This window comes from Bufo gargarizans, chromosome 10 (genome assembly GCF_014858855.1).
Source record: "Bufo gargarizans isolate SCDJY-AF-19 chromosome 10, ASM1485885v1, whole genome shotgun sequence".
NCBI classification, from domain to species: Eukaryota; Metazoa; Chordata; class Amphibia; order Anura; family Bufonidae; genus Bufo; species Bufo gargarizans.
Window position 1 is genome coordinate 16,180,074 of NC_058089.1, and position 22,239 is coordinate 16,202,312.

Sequence of the window (22,239 nt, forward strand, 5' to 3'; positions counted from 1 at the left end):
ATTGCTTGAAGGGGCCACGGCACTCGTGCGAGCGCGGCCTCCTCGCCCCTTCACTTGAATGGGAGGAACAACTGCAACTACCCTGCACAGTAGACCACCTGCCGGTAAGTGAAGAGGACGCAGCCTTTGCACGAAGTCCGCGGCCCCTTCAAACAACCGATCGGCAGGGGTGCCAGGTGTTGGACCCCCAATTTATCTGATATTGATGACCTGGCCTGAGGATAGGTCATCAATATCCGTAGCCTGGAGGACCCCTTTAAAAGCGGCATTACCTTCTGAGTCATTTCACTGCCAAGACGTAGGGAAGGGGCCAAGGTTCTTTTCGGGTGTTTCTCACACGGTGCAGTCATACGCCTCATCTCTACAGGCAATGCCCGGGGTCCGTCCACCACCGAGCGCTGCTCCCCTAGAAGTAAATGGGAGAGCACCGCACACGTGGCCCCTGCTCCCATTCATTTCTATAGGGCAGACGGAAATAACCAAGCCAGCGCTCGGCTATTTTCGGTAGCCCAATAGAAGTGAATAGAGGGCTGCTGCACATGAGCAGTGCGCCCTCCGTTCATTTCCCCGCTCCGTTCTCAGAGGTGGGACCTGCAACTATCAGACAATGTGAGCATATCCTAGCGATGTGCCCCCATTGTCTGAGATGGCAAAACCCCTTTAACCAAGCTGTCAACAGTTCAGTCCCAGTGAGAGGGTGTGAGCTGCAATACCAGGTACAGCCACTACTAAGCGTATGGCACTGTGCCTACAAGGACCCTTCAGTCGTCACCTGATCATCAGCAGTGCTGGAAGTCAACGCATTATTAAAGGTGTTATCCGATATCTAAAATAACCCCCCCCCCCCCCCCTCATATACATTATACTTATCCCGCTCCCCGACTCCCGCGTCGCTCCGGATCCCTGCACAGCCGCCGTTGCATCTCCCCGTCGCTCAGATCAAAACATCTGCCAACGAGGGGCAGCAGCCAATAGCAGGCCGAGATGGGGACGAGCCCCCCTGAGACTGCGCATGTCGCGGCCTGCTATTGACTGCTCCCCCTCGTTGACAGATGGTTTGATCCGAGCGACGGGGATATGCAACGGCGGCCGTGCAGGGATCCGGAGCGACGCGCGTGTGTCGGGTAGTGGGGTAAGTATTAGGGGGAGGGGGGGAATATTTTAGATACCGGATATCAAAGACCTTGAAAAAACAGAGCCACTGTTGGGTTGCAAGAGGTCCAAGGGCCTTTATGGTACCTCTGTATGAATCTAGCACCCACTGGTCCAAAACCTGTCCACAGATCTGTCCCTAGGACACTGGCTGACCTTGGCAGCTGAAGGCATCTGTGTTGGTCTCATGTTCTTATGTGCCCGCATTGCTGAGAAAAATGATGTTTTAATATGTGCAAATGAGTCTGTAGGTGCAACGGGGGCGTTACCATTACACCTAGAGGCTCTGCTCTCTCTGCACTTTGACAGGGTCAGGCAGTGAAAACATCATCAGACCTAGTTCTGTCAATCAAAGTGCGCCGGGCAGGAATGGGTGGGGCAGTTGTTATAGCAACCAATCAGATTCCATCTCTCACTTCTCAAAGGCCCCTTGGAGAATGAAAGCAGTTACCTGATTGGTTGCCATGGGCACAGTGAACCCAAAGTGCCTGCACCGGCTGCCGTGGAACTACAAGCCGCAGCAACACCCTGACAGCCACTGCTTGCTATGACTGCCTGACAGCTCAAAGCATGAGAACTATTTTTTTTTTCTCTCAAGGCGCCTTCTTACCCCATTGTCTCTCAGTCGTGTGAAGAAGCCTGAAAGCACCTCCCCGACCACGACCCCCGAGACCCGCGACAAATGACCTGACGATTCCTTGGCAGCCAAGTCTCAAGGAGGCCGCCATCTTCCTGCACCACCACCCGCAAGTCCCTGACAGGGGCTGCCCACCGCCGCGCCTGACTGACTATAATCTCATAGAAAATGGTTGCCGTTCACAAAACAGCACTTCCCGCCCTCAAACAGCTGTTAATATGATATCCTATTAAAACTCTGGACGTTTTGAGTTATAATTTACTCAAAGTGAGTTATTTGAGAAAAAAAAAATCCAACGTCAAACACTAGAGGGAAAGACGCGTCTACCACGTGCTATCTAAACCTGTCTCCCGTCGTCCCAAGGGCAGTCTATGCGCGGCCGCCATTTTGTCGGAGACCGCATGTAACGAAGACTGGGTGAAAAACCCGCAGAGGGGCTCTGGAGACATGGAGGTAATATTGTGTGGCGCCTCTTGTGCTCTTTTTTTTTTTAAGGTTAGGTCATCAATGTGCTTGTAGGTGCTGAGCCCTTCTACCTAGCAGCAGGGACTGCTTTTCTTCAGGACCTGGGGCAGGTCTGCACCAGATACCACAGCACAACATAGGTTAGAAGCAGCACAGGCAGCCCTGGCGTGTAATAGCCACTGCAATCCCTTCAAGCACATTATCACAGCAGGCAGTGATCAGGGCACAGCACAGCAAAGCACAAGCCTGGGAGACATGTATTACTGCAACGGGGACAACTGCAATCAGACCGACAACGCCAAGGTACGGTATGACTGGGACGGCGCCTGGATTTTACATGTCGTGAATCGCGATGATATAAACAGCAATTCCTATCAAGAATGGTAAAAAATGTGGATTTATGCAGTTATTTTACTAGGGGCCATCTGGCATCTGAATGTAGAAGGATGGTCGCTTAGCAACAGGAGACATGGCGGAGGAGTGACAAGTAGTGTTGAGCGAACTTGTGTTTTAAGTTCGGCGTCTAACGTTCGAGTTCAGGTTATCGAAGAATCGTGTTATGGATTCTAAATTCCGTTATGGTCCGTGGTAGCGGAATCCATAACGGGATACTTCGATAACCCCCACGCCGAACTTAAAACACAAGTTCTCTCAACACTAGTGACAAGCTCTTGTGGAGATCTGACGTCACTTAAAGGGCATCTGTCAGCAGTTTTGTCCCTATGACACTGTCTGACCTGTTACATGTGCGCTTGGCAGCTGAAGGCATCTGTGTTGGTCCCATGTTCCTATGTGCCCGCATTGCTGAGAAACATGATGTTTTATTATATGCAAATGAGCCTCTAGGAGCAACGGGGGCGTTACCATTACACCTAGAGGGTCTGCTCTCTCTGCACTATGATTCGTAGGGCCAGGCGGGATCACTTTTACACTGTCTGGTCCTGTCAATTAAAGTGCAGAGGGTGCAGCAATTGCAGAGAGAGCAGAGCCTCTAGGAGTAATGGCAACGCCCCCGTTGCTCCTAGAGGCTCATTTGTATATATTAAAATATCATTTTTCTCAGCAGTGCGGACACATATGAACATGGGACCAACACAGACGCCTTCAGCTGCCAAGCGCACATGTAACAGGTCAGCCAGTGTCATAGGTACAAAACTGCTGACAGATGCCCTTTAACCACTTCAGCCCCGCTAGGTGAAACCCCCTTCATGACCAGAGCACTTTTTACACTTCGGCACTACACTCCTTTCACCGTTTATCGCTCGGTCATGCAACTTACCACCCAAATGAATTTTACCTCCTTTTCTTCTCACTAATGGAGCTTTCATTTGGTGGTATTTTATTGCTGCTGTAATTTTTACTTTTTTTGTTATTAATCAAAATGTAACGATTTTTTTTGCAAAAAAATGACATTTTTCACTTTCAGCTGTAAAATTTTGCAAAAAAAACGACATCCATATATAAATTTTTCGCCAAATTTATTGTTCTACATGTCTTTGATAAAAAAAAAATGTTTGGGCAAAAAAAAAATGGTTTGGGTAAAAGTTATAGCATTTACAAACTATGGTACAAAAATGTGAATTTCCGCTTTTTGAAACAGCTCTGACTTTCTGAGCACCTGTCATGATTCCTGAGGTTCTACAATGCCCAAACAGTAGAAAACCCCCACAAATGACCCCATTTCGGAAAGTAGACACCCTAAGGTATTCGCTGATGGGCATAGTGAGTTCATAGAACTTTTTATTTTTTGTCACAAGTTAGCGGAAAATGATGATGATTTTTATTTTTTTTATTTTTCTTACAAAGTCTCATATTCCACTAACTTGCGACAAAAAATAAAAAATTCTAGGAACTCGCCATGCCCCTCACGGAATACCTTGGGGTGTCTTCTTTCCAAAATGGGGTCACTTGTGGCGTAGTTATACTGCCCTGGCAATTTAGGGGCCCAAATGTGTGAGAAGAACTTTGCAATCAAAATGTGTAAAAAATGACCGGTGAAATCCAAAAGGTGCACTTTGGAATATGTGCCCCTTTGCCCACCTTGGCAGCAAAAAAGTGTGACACATCTGGTATCGCCGTACTCAGGAGAAGTTGGGGAATGTGTTTTGGGGTGTCATTTTACATATACCCATGCTGGGTGAGAAAAATATCTTGGTCAAATGCCAACTTTGTATAAAAAAATGGGAAAAGTTGTCTTTTGCCAAGATATTTCTCTCATCCAGCATGGGTATATGTAAAATGACACCCCAAAACACATTCCCCAACTTCTCCTGAGTACGGCGATACCAGATGTGTCACACTTTTTTGCTGCCAAGGTGGGCAAAGGGGCCCATATTCCAAAGTGCACCTTTCAGATTTTGCAGGCCATTTTTTACACATTTTGATTGCAAGGTACTTCTCACACATTTGGGCCCCTAAATTGCCAGGGCAGTATAACTACGCCACAAGTGACCCCATTTTGGAAAGAAGACACCCCAAGGTATTCCGTGAGGGGCATGGCGAGTTCCTAGAATTTTTTATTTTTTGTCACAAGTTAGCGGAAAATGATGATTTTTATTTTTTTCTCTTTTTTCCTTACAAAGTCTCATATTTCACTAACTTGCGACAAAAAATAAAAAATTCTAGGAACTCGCCATGCCCCTCACGGAATACCTTGGGGTGTCTTCTTTCCAAAATGGGGTCACTTGTGGCGTAGTTATACTGCCCTGGCAATTTAGGGGCCCAAATGTGTGAGAAGTACCTTGCAATCAAAATCTGTAAAAAATGGCCTGTGAAATCCGAAAGGTGCACTTTGGAATGTGTGCCCCTTTGCCCACCTTGGCTGCAAAAAAGTGTCACACATCTGGTATCGCCGTACTCAGGAGAAGTTGGGGAATGTGTTTTGGGGTGTCATTTTACATATACCCATGCTGGGTGATAGAAATATCTTGGCAAAAGACAACTTTTCCTATTTTTTTATACAAAGTTGGCATTTGACCAAGATATTTCTCTCACCCAGCATGGGTATATGTAAAATGACACCCCAAAACACATTCCCCAACTTCTCCTGAGTACGGCGATACCAGATGTGTCACACTTTTTTGCAGCCTAGATGCGCAAAGGGGCCCAAATTCCTTTTAGGAGGGCATTTTTAGACATTTGGATCCCAGACTTCTTCTCACACTTTCGGGCCCCTAAAAAGCCTGGGCAGTATAAATACCCCACATGTGACCCCACTTTGGAAAGAAGACACCCCAAGGTATTCAATGAGGGGCCTGGCGAGTTCCTAGAAATTTTTTATTTTTTGCATATGTTAGCGGAAATTGATTTTTTTGGTTTTTTTCTCACAAAGTCTCACTTTCCGCTAACTTAGGACAAAAATTTCAATCTTTCATGGACTCAATATGCCCCTCAGCGAATACCTTGGGGTGTCTTCTTTCCGAAATGGGGTCACATGTGGGGTATTTATACTGCCCTGGCTTTTTAGGGGCCCTAAAGCGTGAGAAGAAGTCTGGAATATAAATGTCTAAAAATGTTTACGCATTTGGATTCCGTGAGGGGTATGGTGAGTTCATGGGAGATTTTATTTTTTGACACAAGTTAGTGGAATATGAGACTTAGTAAGAAAAAACAAAAACAAAAAAAAAATTTCCGCTAACTTGTGCCAAAAAAATGTCTGAATGGAGCCTTACAGGGGGGGGTGATCAATGACAGGGGGGGTGATCAATGACAGGGGGGGTGATCAATGACAGGGGGGTGATCAATGACAGGGGGGTAATCACCCATATAGACTCCCGGATCACCCCCCTGTCATTGATCACCCCCCTGGTAAGGCTCCATTCAGACGTCCGTATAATTTTTACGGATCCATGGATCGGATCCGCAAAACACATGCGGACGTCTGAATGGAGCCTTACAGGGGGGTTATCAATGACAGGGGGTGATCAGGGTGATCACCCCCCTGTCACTGATCACCCCCCCTGTAAGGCTCCATTCAGACATCCGCATGATTTTTTACGGATCCATGGATACATGGATCGGATCCACAAAAAACATGCGGACGTCTGAATGGAGCCTTACAGGGGGGTTATCAATGACAGGGGGTGATCAGGGTGATCAGGGTGATCACCCCCCTGTCACGGATCACCCCCCCTGTAAGGCTCCATTCAGACATCCGCATGATTTTTTACGGATCCATGGATACATGGATCGGATCCACAAAAAACATGCGGACGTCTGAATGGAGCCTTACAGGGGGGTTATCAATGACAGGGGGTGATCAGGGTAATCAGGGTGATCACCCCCCTGTCATGGATCACCCCCCCTGTAAGGCTCCATTCAGACATCCGCATGATTTTTTACGGATCCATGGATACATGGATCGGATCCACAAAAAACATGCGGACGTCTGAATGGAGCCTTACAGGGGGGTTATCAATGACAGGGGGTGATCAGGGTAATCACCCCCCTGTCACGGATCACCCCCCCTGTAAGGCTCCATTCAGACATCCGCATGATTTTTTACGGATCCATGGATACATGGATCGGATCCACAAAAAACATGCGGACGTCTGAATGGAGCCTTACAGGGGGGTTATCAATGACAGGGGGTGATCAGGGTGATCAGCCCCCTGTCACGGATCACCCCCCCTGTAAGGCTCCATTCAGACATCCGCATGATTTTTTACGGATCCATGGATACATGGATCGGATCCACAAAAAACATGCGGACGTCTGAATGGAGCCTTACAGGGGGGTTATCAATGACAGGGGGTGATCAGGGTGATCAGCCCCCTGTCACGGATCACCCCCCCTGTAAGGCTCCATTCAGACATCCGCATGATTTTTTACGGATCCATGGATACATGGATCGGATCCACAAAAAACATGCGGACGTCTGAATGGAGCCTTACAGGGGGGTTATCAATGACAGGGGGTGATCAGGGTAATCAGGGTGATCACCCCCCTGTCACGGATCACCCCCCCTTTAAGGCTCCATTCAGACATCCGCATGATTTTTTACGGATCCATGGATACATGGATCGGATCCACAAAAAACATGCGGACGTCTGAATGGAGCCTTACAGGGGGGTTATCAATGACAGGGGGTGATCAGGGTAATCAGGGTGATCACCCCCCTGTCACGGATCCCCCCCCCTGTAAGGCTCCATTCAGACATCCGCATGATTTTTTACGGATCCATGGATACATGGATCGGATCCACAAAAAACATGCGGACGTCTGAATGGAGCCTTACAGGGGGGTTATCAATGACAGGGGGTGATCAGGGTAATCAGGGTGATCACCCCCCTGTCACGGATCACCCCCCCCTGTAAGGCTCCATTCAGACATCCGCATGATTTTTTACGGATCCATGGATACATGGATCGGATCCACAAAAAACATGCGGACGTCTGAATGGAGCCTTACAGGGGGGTTATCAATGACAGGGGGTGATCAGGGTGATCACCCCCCTGTCACGGATCACCCCCCCTGTAAGGCTCCATTCAGACATCCGCATGATTTTTTACGGATCCATGGATACATTGATCGGATCCACAAAAAACATGCGGACGTCTGAATGGAGCCTTACAGGGGGGTGATCAATGACAGGGGGTGATCAGGGAGTGTATATGGGTGATCACCCCCCTGTAAGGCTCCATTCAGACGTCCGCATGTGTTTTGCGGATCCGATCCATGTATCCATGGATCCGTAAAAATCATGCGGACGTCTGAATGGAGCCTTACAGGGGGGTGATCAGTGACAGGGGGGTGATCAATGACAGGGGGTGATCAGGGAGTGTATATGGGTGATCACCCGCCTGTCATTGATCACCCCCCTGTAAGGCTCCATTTAGACGTCCGTATGCGTTTTGCGGATCCGATCCATGTATCCGTGGATCCGTAAAAATCATACGGACGTCTGAACGGAGCCTGACAGGGGGGTGATCAATGACAGGGCGGTGATCAATGACAGGGGGGTGATCAGGGAGTTTATATGGGGTGATCATGGGTGATCAGGGGTTTATAAGGGGTTAATAAGTGACGGGGGGGGGGTGTAGTGTAGTGTGGTTTGGTGCGACTGTACTGACCTACCTGAGTCCTCTGGTGGTCGATCCTAACAAAAGGGACCACCAGAGGACCAGGTAGGAGGTATATTAGACGCTGTTATGAAAACAGCGTCTAATATACCTGTTAGGGGTTAAAAAATTCGGATCTCCAGCCTGCCAGCGAACGATCGCCGCTGGCATGCTGGAGATCCACTCGCTTACCTTCCGTTCCTGTGAGCGCGCGCGCCTGTGTGCGCGCGTTCACAGGAAATCTCGCGTATCGCGAGATGACGCGTATATGCGTGACTGTGCGCCAGCCTGCCACCTCCGGAACGCACATGTGCGTTAGGCGGTCCGGAGGTGGTTAAAGGGGTTCTCCTGGCTTTTAAAAAAATTTTTTGCCGTGGAAGCAAGACGATCTGCTCAGTACTTACCCCTCCATCTTTCCGCCGCACTCATGTGGCCATCAGGACTGGATTCCTGAGTCTTCCTGTTCAGCTGCATATACTGTACAGACTCAGGAACATAAACCTGAGTGGAGTAGCCCGCATCCAGTCCTGATGGCCGCATGAGTGCGGCGGAAAGATGGAGGGGTAAGTACTAGCAGGACCTGAGTAGTAGATACCACAGGGGTAAGTACCGAGCGGACTCGGGTCAGCACACAGCAAGCTTTTCAAGAAAGCCCAGGGATATTTCTATCTCTTAATTTCATGGCCTGTCGCTAGGATTGATGCAGAACGCGCTGTAAAACGCCCGACGCTCAAACAAGTACTTGAGCTTCTTTGGGGCGTTTTGACGCGCGTTTGTGGCCATAGGACACTGCAGTCAATGACACAAACGCGCGTTTACTATTACAAAAAACGCGCATAAGAACGCGCGACAAAAACGCGCGTTTTACGCGCGTTTGAGAAACGCTCAGGTGTGAACCCAGGGTTAGGCCCCTTGCAGACGAGGGTGTCCGGATTAGATCTGGATGCATTCAGTGAAAAATGGGTGATTTTACAAACAGTCATTCAGTTTTGTCTGCGATTGCGCTTAGTTTTTATCGGCCGGGTGAAATGCACATTGATGTGTTTTTCACGTGCGTGATAGAAAACTGAATGTTTACAAACAACATCTCTTAGCAAACATCAGTGAAAAACGGATTGCATCCGCACTTGCGTGCGGATGCGATCTGTTTTTCACGCAGCCCTATTCACTTCTATGGGGCCAGCGTTGCATGAAAAACACAGAATATAGAACCTGCTGCAATTTTCACGCAACGCACAAGTGATGCGTGAAAACCAACACTCATGTACACAGACCCATTGAAATGAATGGGTCCGGATTCCGTGCAGATGCAATGCCACCATTTAATATGGAATACAATGTAGTGGGAAAAAACTGTAAATGGGGTAGAATTGGGGAAAAAAATAAATAATAATTCCTCCACAGTTTAACTGGTTTTGTCCCTATGGCATTCCCTGCAGCAAAACTGACCTGTGCCCTTCCTTCTCCGGGTCAGTACGATTACAACGATACCACATATGTATAGATTTTATATGTTTAAATACTGGGGGGAAAAATGAAAACTTTGAAATTTTTTTTTTTTTTTACATCACCATATTCTGATCCCCATAACTTTTTTATGGTTATATCTACTGAGCTGTGTGGAGGCTCATTTTTTTTTGTAGGATGATCTATAGTTTATATTGATACCATTTTCGAACGTGTTTCTTTATTATCAAATTTTATAAAATTTTTGGGAGGTAAGAGAAGCAATGAAAAAATTGTGAATCCGTCATTTTGATACATTCTTCTGTTACGTCATTCACCGCATTGGGAAATTTTTATTTTATTTTAATAATGCAGGCGTTTTCAGACGTGATGGTTATAATTTTTATTATTTATGTATTTATTTTTGTTTTTTAAGGAAAGGGGGGTAATTGTAATTATATATACCTATATATGTGTGTATGTGTAATTAATAAATATATATTATATAATTTTTTTTGTAGCTCCTCTTTTTATTTTTTTTGTCCATTAGTTTGTATTTTTTAAGATTGTTCCTATACTCCCATAGGAGTATAGTAAAATCTCTAATTGCTAATCTCCTATGTTAGCCTGCCAGCCAACATAGGAACTGCCGCTCTAACCCTGGGTTCACACCTGAGCGTTCCTCAAACGCGCGTTTTTGTCGCGCGTTTTTATGCGCGTTTTTTGTAATAGTAAACGCGCGTTTGACGCGCGTTTGTGTCATTGACTGCAGTGTCCTATGGCCACAAACGCGCGTCAAAACGCCCCAAAGAAGCTCAAGTACTTGTTTGAGCGTCGGGCGTTTTACAGCGCGTTCGTACGCGCTGTAAAACGCCCAGGTGTGAACCCTTCCCATAGGGAAGCATTGGTTTTCATGTCTTAAGCGTTTTACAGCGCGTTTGAACGCGCTGTAAAACGCTCAGGTGTGAACCCAGGGTAATACACTGGGTCTCTTCAGAGAGACTCGGCGTATTAGAATTAATGACCGACATCCCCAATCGCTGCACAGGGTTTTCCGGTATTTAGATGCCGTGATCACACTTGACACACTGCGATCGGCATTATTGGTGCAGCAGAGACCCTCCAGCTACTTCACCCTCTGCACGCACGAGCGGGCGCCATGTTTAAAGGGAACCTGTCATCAACTTTATGCTGACCTCACCTCAGCGATGTGTCACTCATGAGCTAAAAGTAAGTGGTTGCTGAGAATCAGCATCATAATCATTGCAGCCCAAGTCCTGAAAAGAGTCACATCTACCTGAGAAGAGTCCTGGTTATCCATAATCTCCTGCTCTCTCGCCCATCTGCTGCTGATTGGCAGTTTTCTCCTAGAGAGAAAGGGAGAAAACTCGGTATTAGACTGTCAGTCATCAGCAGGTGGGCAGGAGAGCCGGACTTCATGAATAACCAGGACTCTTCTCAGGTGGCCGTGACTCTTTTCCAGGCCCAGTCTGCAATGATTGTGATGTCGGTTCTCCGCAACCACTTACTTTTAACTTTTTAATGACAGACCGCTGAAATCAACTCGCCTGTCTCTACTTTATACTACCGTTACTATGGGCAGCATAAAGTCGATGACAGGTTCCCTTTAAAGACCTTACCAGCTCCGTACATGTACGGTGCTAGTAGAGAAGGGGTTAAATAAGTGTTCATGTGGTCGGGAGATCAGAGATAAACCTTCACCTACCGCATAGTGATACTCTGCAAACAGACTGATTTTTTACTTTTTATTTTTTTTGAACCCCTGTATCTCAAAAGCGTCTCTATTCATTTCTATGGGAGTTCTGGTGACAGCCGAGTACAGGACTTGGGGGTTTACAAACCTGTTCATACGCTGCAGAATGGCTTATTGTCGCGGATTCATTCATAATAAATCGTGTATTAATTCAATGACAGCAGACAGAGGTCTTGGAAACATTAATCCAATGTAACTTGGGGGAAGTGTATGAAGCAAAAAAAAAAAAAACTGAGTATCACATTTTGTGGATTATTTTTCGATTTTTAACACCTACCTCCAGGGTTATAAGGGAAAAGGGCGCAGCTAAGTGGATACCTAAAATGCTCCAATTTTTTACAGCAGGAGATATGTGTCCGCCGCGCCATGAATTGTACAAACGTAATGAAATGACACACTCTGAAAGCTGATTGAGATGACTGAAGTGTCAGACCTCTGTATCTTATGGTCTTTGTGTCTCGGTTCCTTCCTTCTAGGAGAAAGGACACCCAAGAAACCTGATCCCGGAGCTCTGCCGACAGTTCTATAACTTAGGATGGGTGACAGGAACCGGGGGCGGCATCAGCATTAAATACGAGTAAGTTGTGGTCTTCCCCACTTTTTTATCACTATCACTTGTATTCATTTAGTATTATACTGACATTGTAATTTCCTACCGTTTTATGTATGCAGCTCCAGTGCAGACCTACTGTGTGCTTACAGCTATTTGTTAATTTTAATCTTAAAGGGGTATTCCAGTTATAGAACGTTGTACCCTATCCAGAGAATAGGGGATAACTATCAGATCGGTGGCGGTTCTACCACTAGGACCCCTGCCGATCACGAGAATAGGGGTCCCGTAACCTGTGGAGCCCCCTGAAGTGAACAGAGAGGCTGGTTGGGAAGGTACAGTGCTCGGCTATCTCCGGCGCGCCCATAGAAATGAATCAGTGGACCCCCAACCAGTCTGTTAGTTATCCTCTATCCTCTGGATAGGGTATAGCTTTCTATAACCAGAATACCCCGTTACTTTTTTTTTTTTTTGTGTTACCAGGGATGAAATTTACATCGCTCCCTCTGGAGTCCAAAAAGAAAGGATTCAGGTAAAAGAACACTGATCAATAGAAGGCACTAAACAGATTTTCCTGCAAAGTCATGTCGCCTGGTCCTGTAAATCAAAAAGCGGAGGAAGCAGGACGAGAAAAAGTGCACAGAGATGCATAGGCCCGCCCTCAGTGCACTTAACTGTTCATTTGCATATGGATTAAAAGTACTCATCCGTCTCATTGGGGGACACAGGCTTTGACCATGGGTGTAGCTGTTGCCGCTAGGAGACGGACACTAAGCGCACAAAGTGTAAGCTTCTCCCTCTTCAGCTATATCACTTCCTGCAGGGAGTAAGATAAATCAGTTTTAGCTTAGTGTCTATAGGAGGCAGACCTCCCTGCGTTGCAGGTCTGCTGAGTTTTTTTTAAAGTTTTTTTTTCTTCTTTCCTTCTTTAGCGGGAAGCTTCAGGCAGTCCATAAAAACTGTCTGCACTCCCACCCAGGAGACGGGAGACCAGGGGCTCACCCAAACCCCCTGCTCGTTCCCGCTCTCCGGAAGAAAAGGAGGACCAGAGGTTCCCATAAAAATCGCATCACCATGGCCTCCCCAGCGAAAGTCCCCTCTGTTTCCGGTGTAGCGTCCCTCACCAAGGGGCAGCACACCGAAGTTGGTGATCCAGCTGGAGCCAGAGGGGGCAGAAGATTTCGGACAGGTGAGTAGGAGACTGCCCACAGTGCCCCCCTCCAGTTCCCTCTCCTCCCCATGTCTAATAAGAGCCCTTTAAATTTTAATTGGCACCTGTGCAAGGCTCAGGGGGCTGCTCCTGTTGTGTGGCCGACCGGTTGAGAATATCGCCGCTTCCACAGAGCCGCCGGGGCCATTGGTAATTGAGGCCCCGGCTTCATTTGGGACCTACTCTTGGGAGCGTCTGTTTCCATGGCGGCGTCCTCCTGAACGCTCCTGGGAGAGGAGGGGGCGGAGTTCTCAGCTGGGCGGAGAAACACATTCCGGCACTGTCGGCAGTTCACATACTCGGCGTCGACAACTGGATCGCAGACTTCCTCAGCCGGGAGCGTTTCGATCCCGGCGAATGGGCTCTTCACCCACAGGTCTTTTGGGCCATCTACGAGAGGTGGGGTCAACAACAAGGTCGAGGACTTTGTTACGCGGTCCAGGGACCCCATGGCCCTGGCACGCATTGCGCCGGTGATCCCGTGGAGTCTGTTCACGTTTCCTTACGTGTTCCCGCCTCTTCCTCTCATTCCGTGTCTTCTCCGGAAGATCAGGTCCGAGGGACTGCCCGTCATTTTCATGGCCCCAGATTGGCTGCGCACGGTGTGGCACGCGTACCTAGTCGCCCTTCTCGCCGACAGACCTTGGCGTCTTCTTCTTCGGAAGGACGTGCTGTCGCAGGGGCCAATCTTCCACCCGAATTTTGGGATGTACTGAAAGCTTGTGGGTTTTCGGATGCGGTGGTCCAGACCATGATTCTGGCCAGGAAGCCGTCGTCTTCCAGAATCTACCACCGGACCTGGAAGTCCTACTTTAGTTGGTGCGACAGCTGTCTTCCGTTCATTTTTTCTTTGCCTCGACTTTTGGCTTTCCTGCAGTCGGGCATGGACTTGGGGCTGGCTCTCAGCTCCTCCAAAAGCAAGTGTTGGCTCTCTCCATTCTTTTTCAGCGAAATTTAGCTTCGCTTTCGGCGGTTCGGACTTTTCTGCAATGGGTGGCGAGTGCTGCGCCCCGTTTCCGTCCTCCGTTGGATCCTTGGGATCTAGTGCTCAACGCTCTCCAATCTTCTCCGTTTGAGCCTTTGCAGCAGATGTCGCTGCGCTTCCTGTCTTATAAGGTGGCTTTTTTGGTTGCAATTACTTCTATCTGCAGAGTGTCGGAACTCGCGGCTCTGTCACGTCGGTCGCCCTTTCTGATAATCCATCAGAATAAGGTGGTCTTCCGCCCCTGTGCAGTCCTTCCTGCCTGAAGTGGTGTCGGCATTCCATCTAAATGAGGAGATTATCCTCCCTTCATTTTGTCTGGACCGGTCTCCTCCTCGGGAGCAGTTGCTCCATACCCTGGAATTAGTACGAGCCGTGCAGCTTTATCTGTCCCCGACGGCATCTTTCAGGCGGACGGATTCCCTGTTCGTGATTCCAGAGGGCTGGCAGCATCAAAGACTTCTATTTCCCAATGGATTTGTTTGGCTATTGTGGAAGCGTACCGCGTTAAGGACCGGGCTCCGCCCTTCCGGATGACTGCTCATTCAGACTTGGGCAGTGGGGGCCTCTTGGTAGGTGCATCACGGGGCTTCGGCCCTTCAGGTGTGCAAGGAGGCGACCCGGTTGTCTTTGCCTACTTTTTCCAAGTTTTATAGAGTGCACAACTTTGCGTCTCTGGGGCGTAGAGTTTTGCAGACGGCAGTTCTCTGATTGACGGGAGGGTTTCTTGTTATGCCCACCCTTGGGGACTTCTCTGTAACGTCCCATGGTCAAAGCCTGTGTCCCCCAATAAGACGGATGAGAAAACTAGATTTTTGTACTTACTGTTAAATCTGTTTCTCTTCCGTTCATTGGGGGACACAGCTCCCACCCATTCTTTTATTATGGGCCTTTTCGGGCCTGTGTGGTTCTGGGTTTGCACATAATGTGATTTTCTTATGTCTGGCTTCTCCTACTGCTTTTGCACTAAACTGATTAGCTTGGTCCCTGCAGGAAGGGATAATAGCTGAAGAGGGAGGAGCTTACACTTTGTGCGCTTAGTGTCCGCCTCCTAGCGGCAACAGCTATACCCATGGTCAAGGCCTGTGCCCCCCAATGAACGGAAGACAGACAGATTTTACGGTAAGTACAAAAATCTAGTTTTTCTCCACAATAAAACAACCTATTACATTCTGCGGAGCTAGCGCTGCAAGTCATGGTGCCCGGTGTAACAATGGATTTTCACTTTAAAACAGTACGGTTGTCCGTTGTGTTTTTTTGTACGACCAGAGTCAAAATGAAGCAAACTTTATTAGCTGTAAAAATATAACATTGACGTTCTATGTAAAAAAAAAAAAAAAAAATACACAATTTACTTTCTAGTGATAAGGTTTTGTTTTCGTCTCAATGTAACTTTAAAAAAAAATAATTTAAACCACTTAAATCACCAGCTGATTGCGGCTTTGTTCTCATTTGCATACGACGCCGGCAGCGCATCTGGTAGAGGACAAGTATAAATATAATCGGCACAATATAAGAGGGTGACAGCATTAATACAGGGTGACAGGTTCAGTTCGACGCCGCAGCTTCCAGCCATGAAATTTGCATAGACGCTTCTTTTTGTTAACGTGATCGGCGTCACAATGGCGTCATCTCAGTCCGGGCAGAGCGGTAATCGGGAGGTGACGAGATCCCTGGCAGCAGGTGACGGACCTCTGCTGATATTATTACCCCGTGTCTACAATACCACATTTGTACAAGGATCACTTATGAAGAATGATATTACTACTGCAGGTCAGGAATGATGAGACTTGTAGTTCTGGGTCACTAACTACCAGGACTTGCTGGGATATGTAGTTCCACAGTGGCTACATCGTCTATAGTCGGCCATGTACATAAGATAGATGTGGACCCCTATAAACTCACTTGTTCCAGCGGAACGTTTCTCAACCAGATGCCATCACTGTACAAGATGGGAAGAACGGTTTAAGTCTCTAAAGGAACTTTTGCCGCACGCTAGATAAAGAGATGAGCCAGTGATAATGATTATATCGGGTCACCCTCTAAGATCTGAATATCTGACTAATCTCTTCCTGCAGCCGGACGACCTGTTTATCTGCGATATTGAGGAGCGTGACATCAGCTGCCCCCCACCTTACAAGAACCTGAAGAAAAGTCAATGCACCCCTCTGTTCATGAACGCTTACACCATGAGAGGTATGTCGCATGAATCCATTTAAAACTTTAGGCTACTTTCACCCTCGCGTTTTGTGCGGATCCATCATGGACGGATCCGTTCAGATAGTACTACCGTCTGCATCCGTTCTGAACGGATCCGTTGGTATTAACTTTATCATAGCCAAGACGGATCCGTCTTGAACACCATTGAAAGTCAATGGAGGACGGATCCGTTTTCAATTGTATCAGTGAAAACGGATCTGTCCCCATTGACTTGCATTGTGTGCCGGGACGGATCCGTCTTGCTCCACACCACATGGCGGACAGAAAAACGATGCAGGCAGCGTTTTGGTGTCCGTCTCTAAAGCGAAAAGGTGACTGAACCGATGCAAACTGATGCATTCTGAGCGGATCCTTTTCCATTCAGAATGCAAACTGATCCGTTTTGGACCGCTTGTGAGAGCCCTGAACGGATCTCGCAAACGGAAAGCCAAAACACGAGTGTGAAAGTAGCCTTAGCTTTATCAAAAATAAGACTACTAAGAAGGTAGTTTTTATATTTATTCGATATGTCCTAAAACTCTGATCCCAATAATGAGGGTATTCATGTACAGTAACTTTCCATTAAAGGGGTTGTCCAGGATTTTGACATTGATGGCCTGTACTGAGGATAGAAAATCAATATCATATTGGAGAGGGTCCAAAGCCCTGCACCCGACCTAATCAGGTGTTACCTTGTAGTTCCGGTGCCAGCCATTGTGTAGTGGACGGCGCAGGTTACCATTCACCTCAGTAGTGCACGGCACTGCAGTAACTACAATATCTGCAACAAGCCCTGAATTTCGAGCAGATTTTTTTTCCACTGCATGTAAATGGGATTTTTCCTCCAGTTTAGGTATACTGCTGATTAAAGGGGGTTTTCCAGGCTTTTAGTATTGATGACCTATCCTCTGGATAGGTCATTGATATCAGATCGGTTGGGGTCCGACACACAGCACCCACGCCGATCAGCTGTATGAAGAGAAGGCACGAGCCGTCTCCTGTCTCTCTTCCTGCTTGCCATAGACATAGCAGCAGCGAGTAGGAGGGGAGACAGGATGGCGGCTGTCTTCTCCTCATACAGCTGATCGGCGGGTGTCGTACCCGGACCGATCTCCTATTGATGACTTATCCTGATGATGGGTCATAAGTGTTAGGGCTCATGCACATGACTGTTGTTTTGCGGTCCGTTTTTCACGGATCCATTGTTCCGTATTTAATTTTTTTTTTCTCTGATTTTATGTCCTCTTCCGTTATTCCACAAAACATATCCGTATGGTTTCCGTATGCGATCTGTTTTTTGCGGATTGGAAACAGTAACTTATTAATCACCAAACACATGAGCAATATGGGCTGGGCATAGCATTTCTACAGTATGGATCCGCAAAATATGGATGTGTTCCGTATTTTTTGTGGACCCGTCGACTTTAATGGGGCCTCGGACCGTGATTTACGGACAATAATAGGACATGCACTATATTTTGGGCGGAATGGAAATACGGAAACGGAATGCACACGGAGTACCTTCCGTTGTTTTTGCAGACCCATTGAAACAAAACAAAGATGGAAGCGGAAAGAAAATAAGTTTGTGTGCATGAGCCTTTTAAAAGTATGGAAAACCCTTTTAAGGCCCCGTTCACACGATAGTATTTTCGGTCTGCATCCGATCCACATATTTTGTGAATCCAGTTGCAGACTCAATCATTTCAATGGGGTCACAAAAAGATGCGGACAGCACACTCGGCAAACAAAAAAGATACATGTCCGAATCGTGTCCGTTTTGTGGACAACAATGGGCATTTATAACATAGGGCGGAATGTGCCGGACGCACACGGCCGCTATCTGTGCTTTTTGGTCCACAAAACAGATACAGTCGTGTGAGTGGGGCCTTATGCCACTAGGTATGATTTTTGTCAGCTCACTGATAGGCTATGCTAGATAACTGCTTGGAATCTCCTCTATGTAACTGTGTAAATCCTGCCGTTAGGACACGTATCGTGTGTAGAACTCCCGTGCTATTGTCACATGGCCGCCTTGTTCTTGTAGGCGCTGGAGCAGTGATCCACACTCACTCTAAGGCGGCGGTCCTGACCACGCTGCTCTTTCCAGGGAAGGAATTCCAGATCACGCACCAAGAAATGATTAAAGGAATTAGGAAGTGCAGCAGTGGGGGATATTACAGGTAACGACAGATCTACTTTCCGTAGGAATGCAGATAGTAAATTGCCTTTATGAAATGTATTTTGCTAATTTCCTAGATACGATGACATGCTGGTGGTTCCCATCGTAGAGAATACTCCCGAAGAAAAAGACCTCAAAGAACGAATGGCAAGAGCCATGGATGAGTATCCAGATTCCTGCGCTGTGCTGGTCCGACGTCACGGAGTCTACGTCTGGGGAGATACCTGGGAGAAAGCAAAGACTATGTATGTATACACTTATGGGCTGATTCACATCATATTCAATCTTGATGATATATATTGTGTGCAGTGGTAAAAACAAAGGGGCACATTTATGAAGACCGGCGTTTTAGATTGGTGGTGGATCTGCCGAAGTTATGTAGAGGTGCAGGTCTCTCCATAACTTTAGCACATCCGCCGCCGCTTCTAAATGTAAGACCGTTTTCTTTTTTTTTTATAATTTAATAGTTTGGACTTTTCGGACGCAGCGCTATGTAATATGTATATTTATTTATTGTTTATATATTTTCTATGTTCTAGAGTTCCGTCACAGGGGCTCAATACCGGAAAAGAACTGATCAGGCATATCCCCCTGCATTCTGAATGGAGAGTAATCCGTTCAGGATGCATCAGGATGTCTTCAGTTCAGTTATTTTGACTGATCAGGCAAAAGATAAAATTAGTGCCGGATCCGGCATTCAAAATGCCGGATCCGTCTGTCCGCATGACAAGCGGAGAGACGGATTCGTTCTTGCAATGCATTTGTGAGATGGATCCGGATGCGTCTCACAAATGCTTTCAGTCACATCCTGATCGGCGGATCACACTGCCGCAAGTGTGAAAATAGCCTTAGGCCTCTTTCAGACGGGCATCACGTTTTGGGGTCCGGATGCGTCCCAGGTGCATTGCGGCAAACCCGTGCGGGTAGGTACGCAATTGCAGTCAGTTTTGACTGCGATTGCGTTCCGTTGTTCAGTTTTTATTGCGCGGGTGCAATGCGTTTTGCACGCGTGTGATAAAAAAAACTGACTGTGGTACCCAGACCTGAACTTCTTCACTGAAGTTCAGGTTTGGGTTCAAGGTTGTGTAGATGTTATTATTTTCCCTTATAACATGGTTATAAGGGAAAATAATAGCATTCTGAATACAGAATGCATAGTACAATAGCGCTGGAGGGGTTAAAAATAATAATAATTTAACTCCCCTTAATCCACTTGTTTGCTCAGCCGGCATCTCTTCTGTCTTCATCTGTGAGGAAAAGGACCTGTGGTGAGGTCACTGTGCTCATCACAAGGTCCATCACCATGGTGATGGACCATGTGATGAGCTCAGTGATGTCACCACAGGTCCTTTGACAGGTCCTGAAGAAAGAACAGGAGACCAGCAGCTACGCAATCAATTGGAGGAGGTGATTTTTTTTTTTTTTTTTTTTTTTTTTTTTTAAACCCTCATTGGCACCGCGCCACCAATGTTTATTATACTGAGGTGTTGGGGAGCGCACTGCTCCACCAATGTTTATTATACTGGGGAGTTGGGGGGCGCACTGCGCCACCAATGAAGATAACTGACCTGTTAATACAAATACAGGAGGCGGGTGCCAGAATCAAATAGCCGGGACCTGACCTCTATGACGGGGAGCTGCAATCCGCTGCAGTTAACCCCTCAGGTGCCGCACCGCGATCAAAAAGTACACTAAAACTACAGTTCATTCCGCAAAATGCAAGCCCTAACAAGCTCCATGGATGGAAATTAAAAAATATTATGGGTGTCAGAAAATGGTGATGCAAAGAAATGTTTAATTTCTTAATGGTTTTTTTTTTTTTTTTTTTTTTTTTAAGTAGTAAAACTATACAAGTAATCGTATTGAGCTGCAGAATAAGGAGGTCATGTCATTTTTAACACACAGTGAACGCCGTAATGTCAGAATCCCCAAAACTTTGGCAGAGTTTAGGTTTTTTAAATTTCACCCTCATTTTCCAATACAAGACATGATAAATGAATTGGTGCTATTTAAAAAAAAAAAAAGTAGAAAGTAAGCCGTCAAATGTCTATGTGAACGGAAAATGTAAGAAGTTATGGCTCTTGGAATTTGGGGAGGAAAAAACAAAAACGCAAATGGGCTTGGTCTTTAAGGATTTAACCTTTTCTAGTCTGCAGGCTATGCTACAGTATCGGGTTGATGGACTCCCCCGTAACCATGGCTTATGATGTCTCTTCCAGGTGCGAGTGTTACGACTACCTGTTTGAGATTGCGGTGCAGATGAAACAACTTGGCCTGGACCCCGCTGCTCTTCCTGCAGAAGAAAATGGAATTGTGTAAATCTCCTTGAAGGAAGACCCCACCACGTCAGTCCCAGCACAGGAAATCGGAGAACTGTGGCGTCCTTTACACTGGTCATTTCTCACTGTGATTTTAGTAGTAATTTCTAACTTGGCCTCGTTCGTCTTAATCCATTCGTTAGTAACAACCTAAACAATAGCACCTAATGTTGTGTCCTGAGCCCCGGCCAGTGACATTTTTAATAAACTATGGAGGAGGTGTGGATGTTGGTTTTGGCTATCTGGAAATGCCGCCTACTAATAGTGCATATAGTACATAGCAGCTGTCTATACATAGTGTTATTGTATAGAAGCGTGACGTCATCGAGCCCCTGTGTCCTAATATATTACCTCAGCCAAGGGGCCTTGCCACCCTGGACCGCTTGGACATCTTAAAGTAGAGGTTCTGAACTACGACCTACATTGAAATTCATTTAAAGTGAACCCGGTCAGGTGACTTCTGCCGTCCTATCTGAGAAGGTGAGATCTGAGATATATACATTTATATGATTTGAGTAAATCCTGGCAGGACTCCTAGGAGAGACGGTGAGAGTCCTGATTACCCCACCCATACACAGTGATTGACCGCTCTCCCTGTATATACAGAGAAGGCTGTCAATCATCATGTGTGGGCGGGGTCAGATGGACTCTTTTATTCTCTCCCAGGAGTCCTGTCACAATTTACTCTGCTTTTTAGGGCTCATGCCCACGAACATAAGGGCCCCTTGCCCATATTGCGGATTGCACACGGCGGTTCTACAATCTACGGGCACTGGCCGACGTGTGCACTCTTTGCTGCAGATGTGGACCCATTGACTTGAATGGGTCTGTGATTCGCAAGATACGGCCAAAGACAGGACATGTTGTGTCTCTTTTATGGAACGAAGCGCTTTCGTGGACTTTCAAGTCTGTGCCTCTGCACCACAAAAGATAACACGTGTCCTGTCTTTGGCCGTATTTTGCTGATCGCGGACACATTCAAGTCAATGGGTACGCATCCGCACCACGGAGTGCACACTACCAGTGCCCGTGCAGTGCGGACTATTTGCGGAGCCCTTACGTTCTTCTGCATGAGCCTTTTAGGGCTCATGCACATGACTGTTGGATGTTTTTCAGTCTACAAACACGGATGCTGGCCATGTGCATTCCACATTTTGCAAAACGAAACAGCCGGCTCCTAAAAAAAAACAAAAAACTGTCCTATCCTTGTCCATAAGGCGGGCAATAATGTTAGTTTTCTTGCAGAACAGCCATGCAGACGCTGAATA

General features: G+C 46.9%; 1 protein-coding gene across 2 annotated transcripts; it reads left to right on the top strand.

Moving 5' to 3' along the window:
• The first annotated feature begins 2,274 nt into the window (after nt 1-2,274).
• LOC122920550 (methylthioribulose-1-phosphate dehydratase) lies at nt 2,275-21,197 on the top strand. 2 transcript variants are annotated; one of them, XM_044270137.1, is made up of 7 exons: nt 2,275-2,557; nt 12,010-12,110; nt 12,567-12,615; nt 16,354-16,471; nt 18,519-18,654; nt 18,731-18,898; nt 20,873-21,197. In XM_044270137.1, the coding sequence occupies exons 1-7, from the start codon at nt 2,510-2,512 to the stop codon at nt 20,970-20,972; spliced, it is 720 nt and encodes a 239-aa protein (XP_044126072.1). In that variant the 5' UTR covers nt 2,275-2,509; the 3' UTR covers nt 20,973-21,197. The 2 variants fall into 2 exon arrangements, with proteins under 2 accessions (XP_044126072.1, XP_044126073.1); XM_044270138.1 differs by having other exon boundaries at nt 2,534-2,637.
• Nucleotides 21,198-22,239: the final 1,042 nt, after the last annotated feature.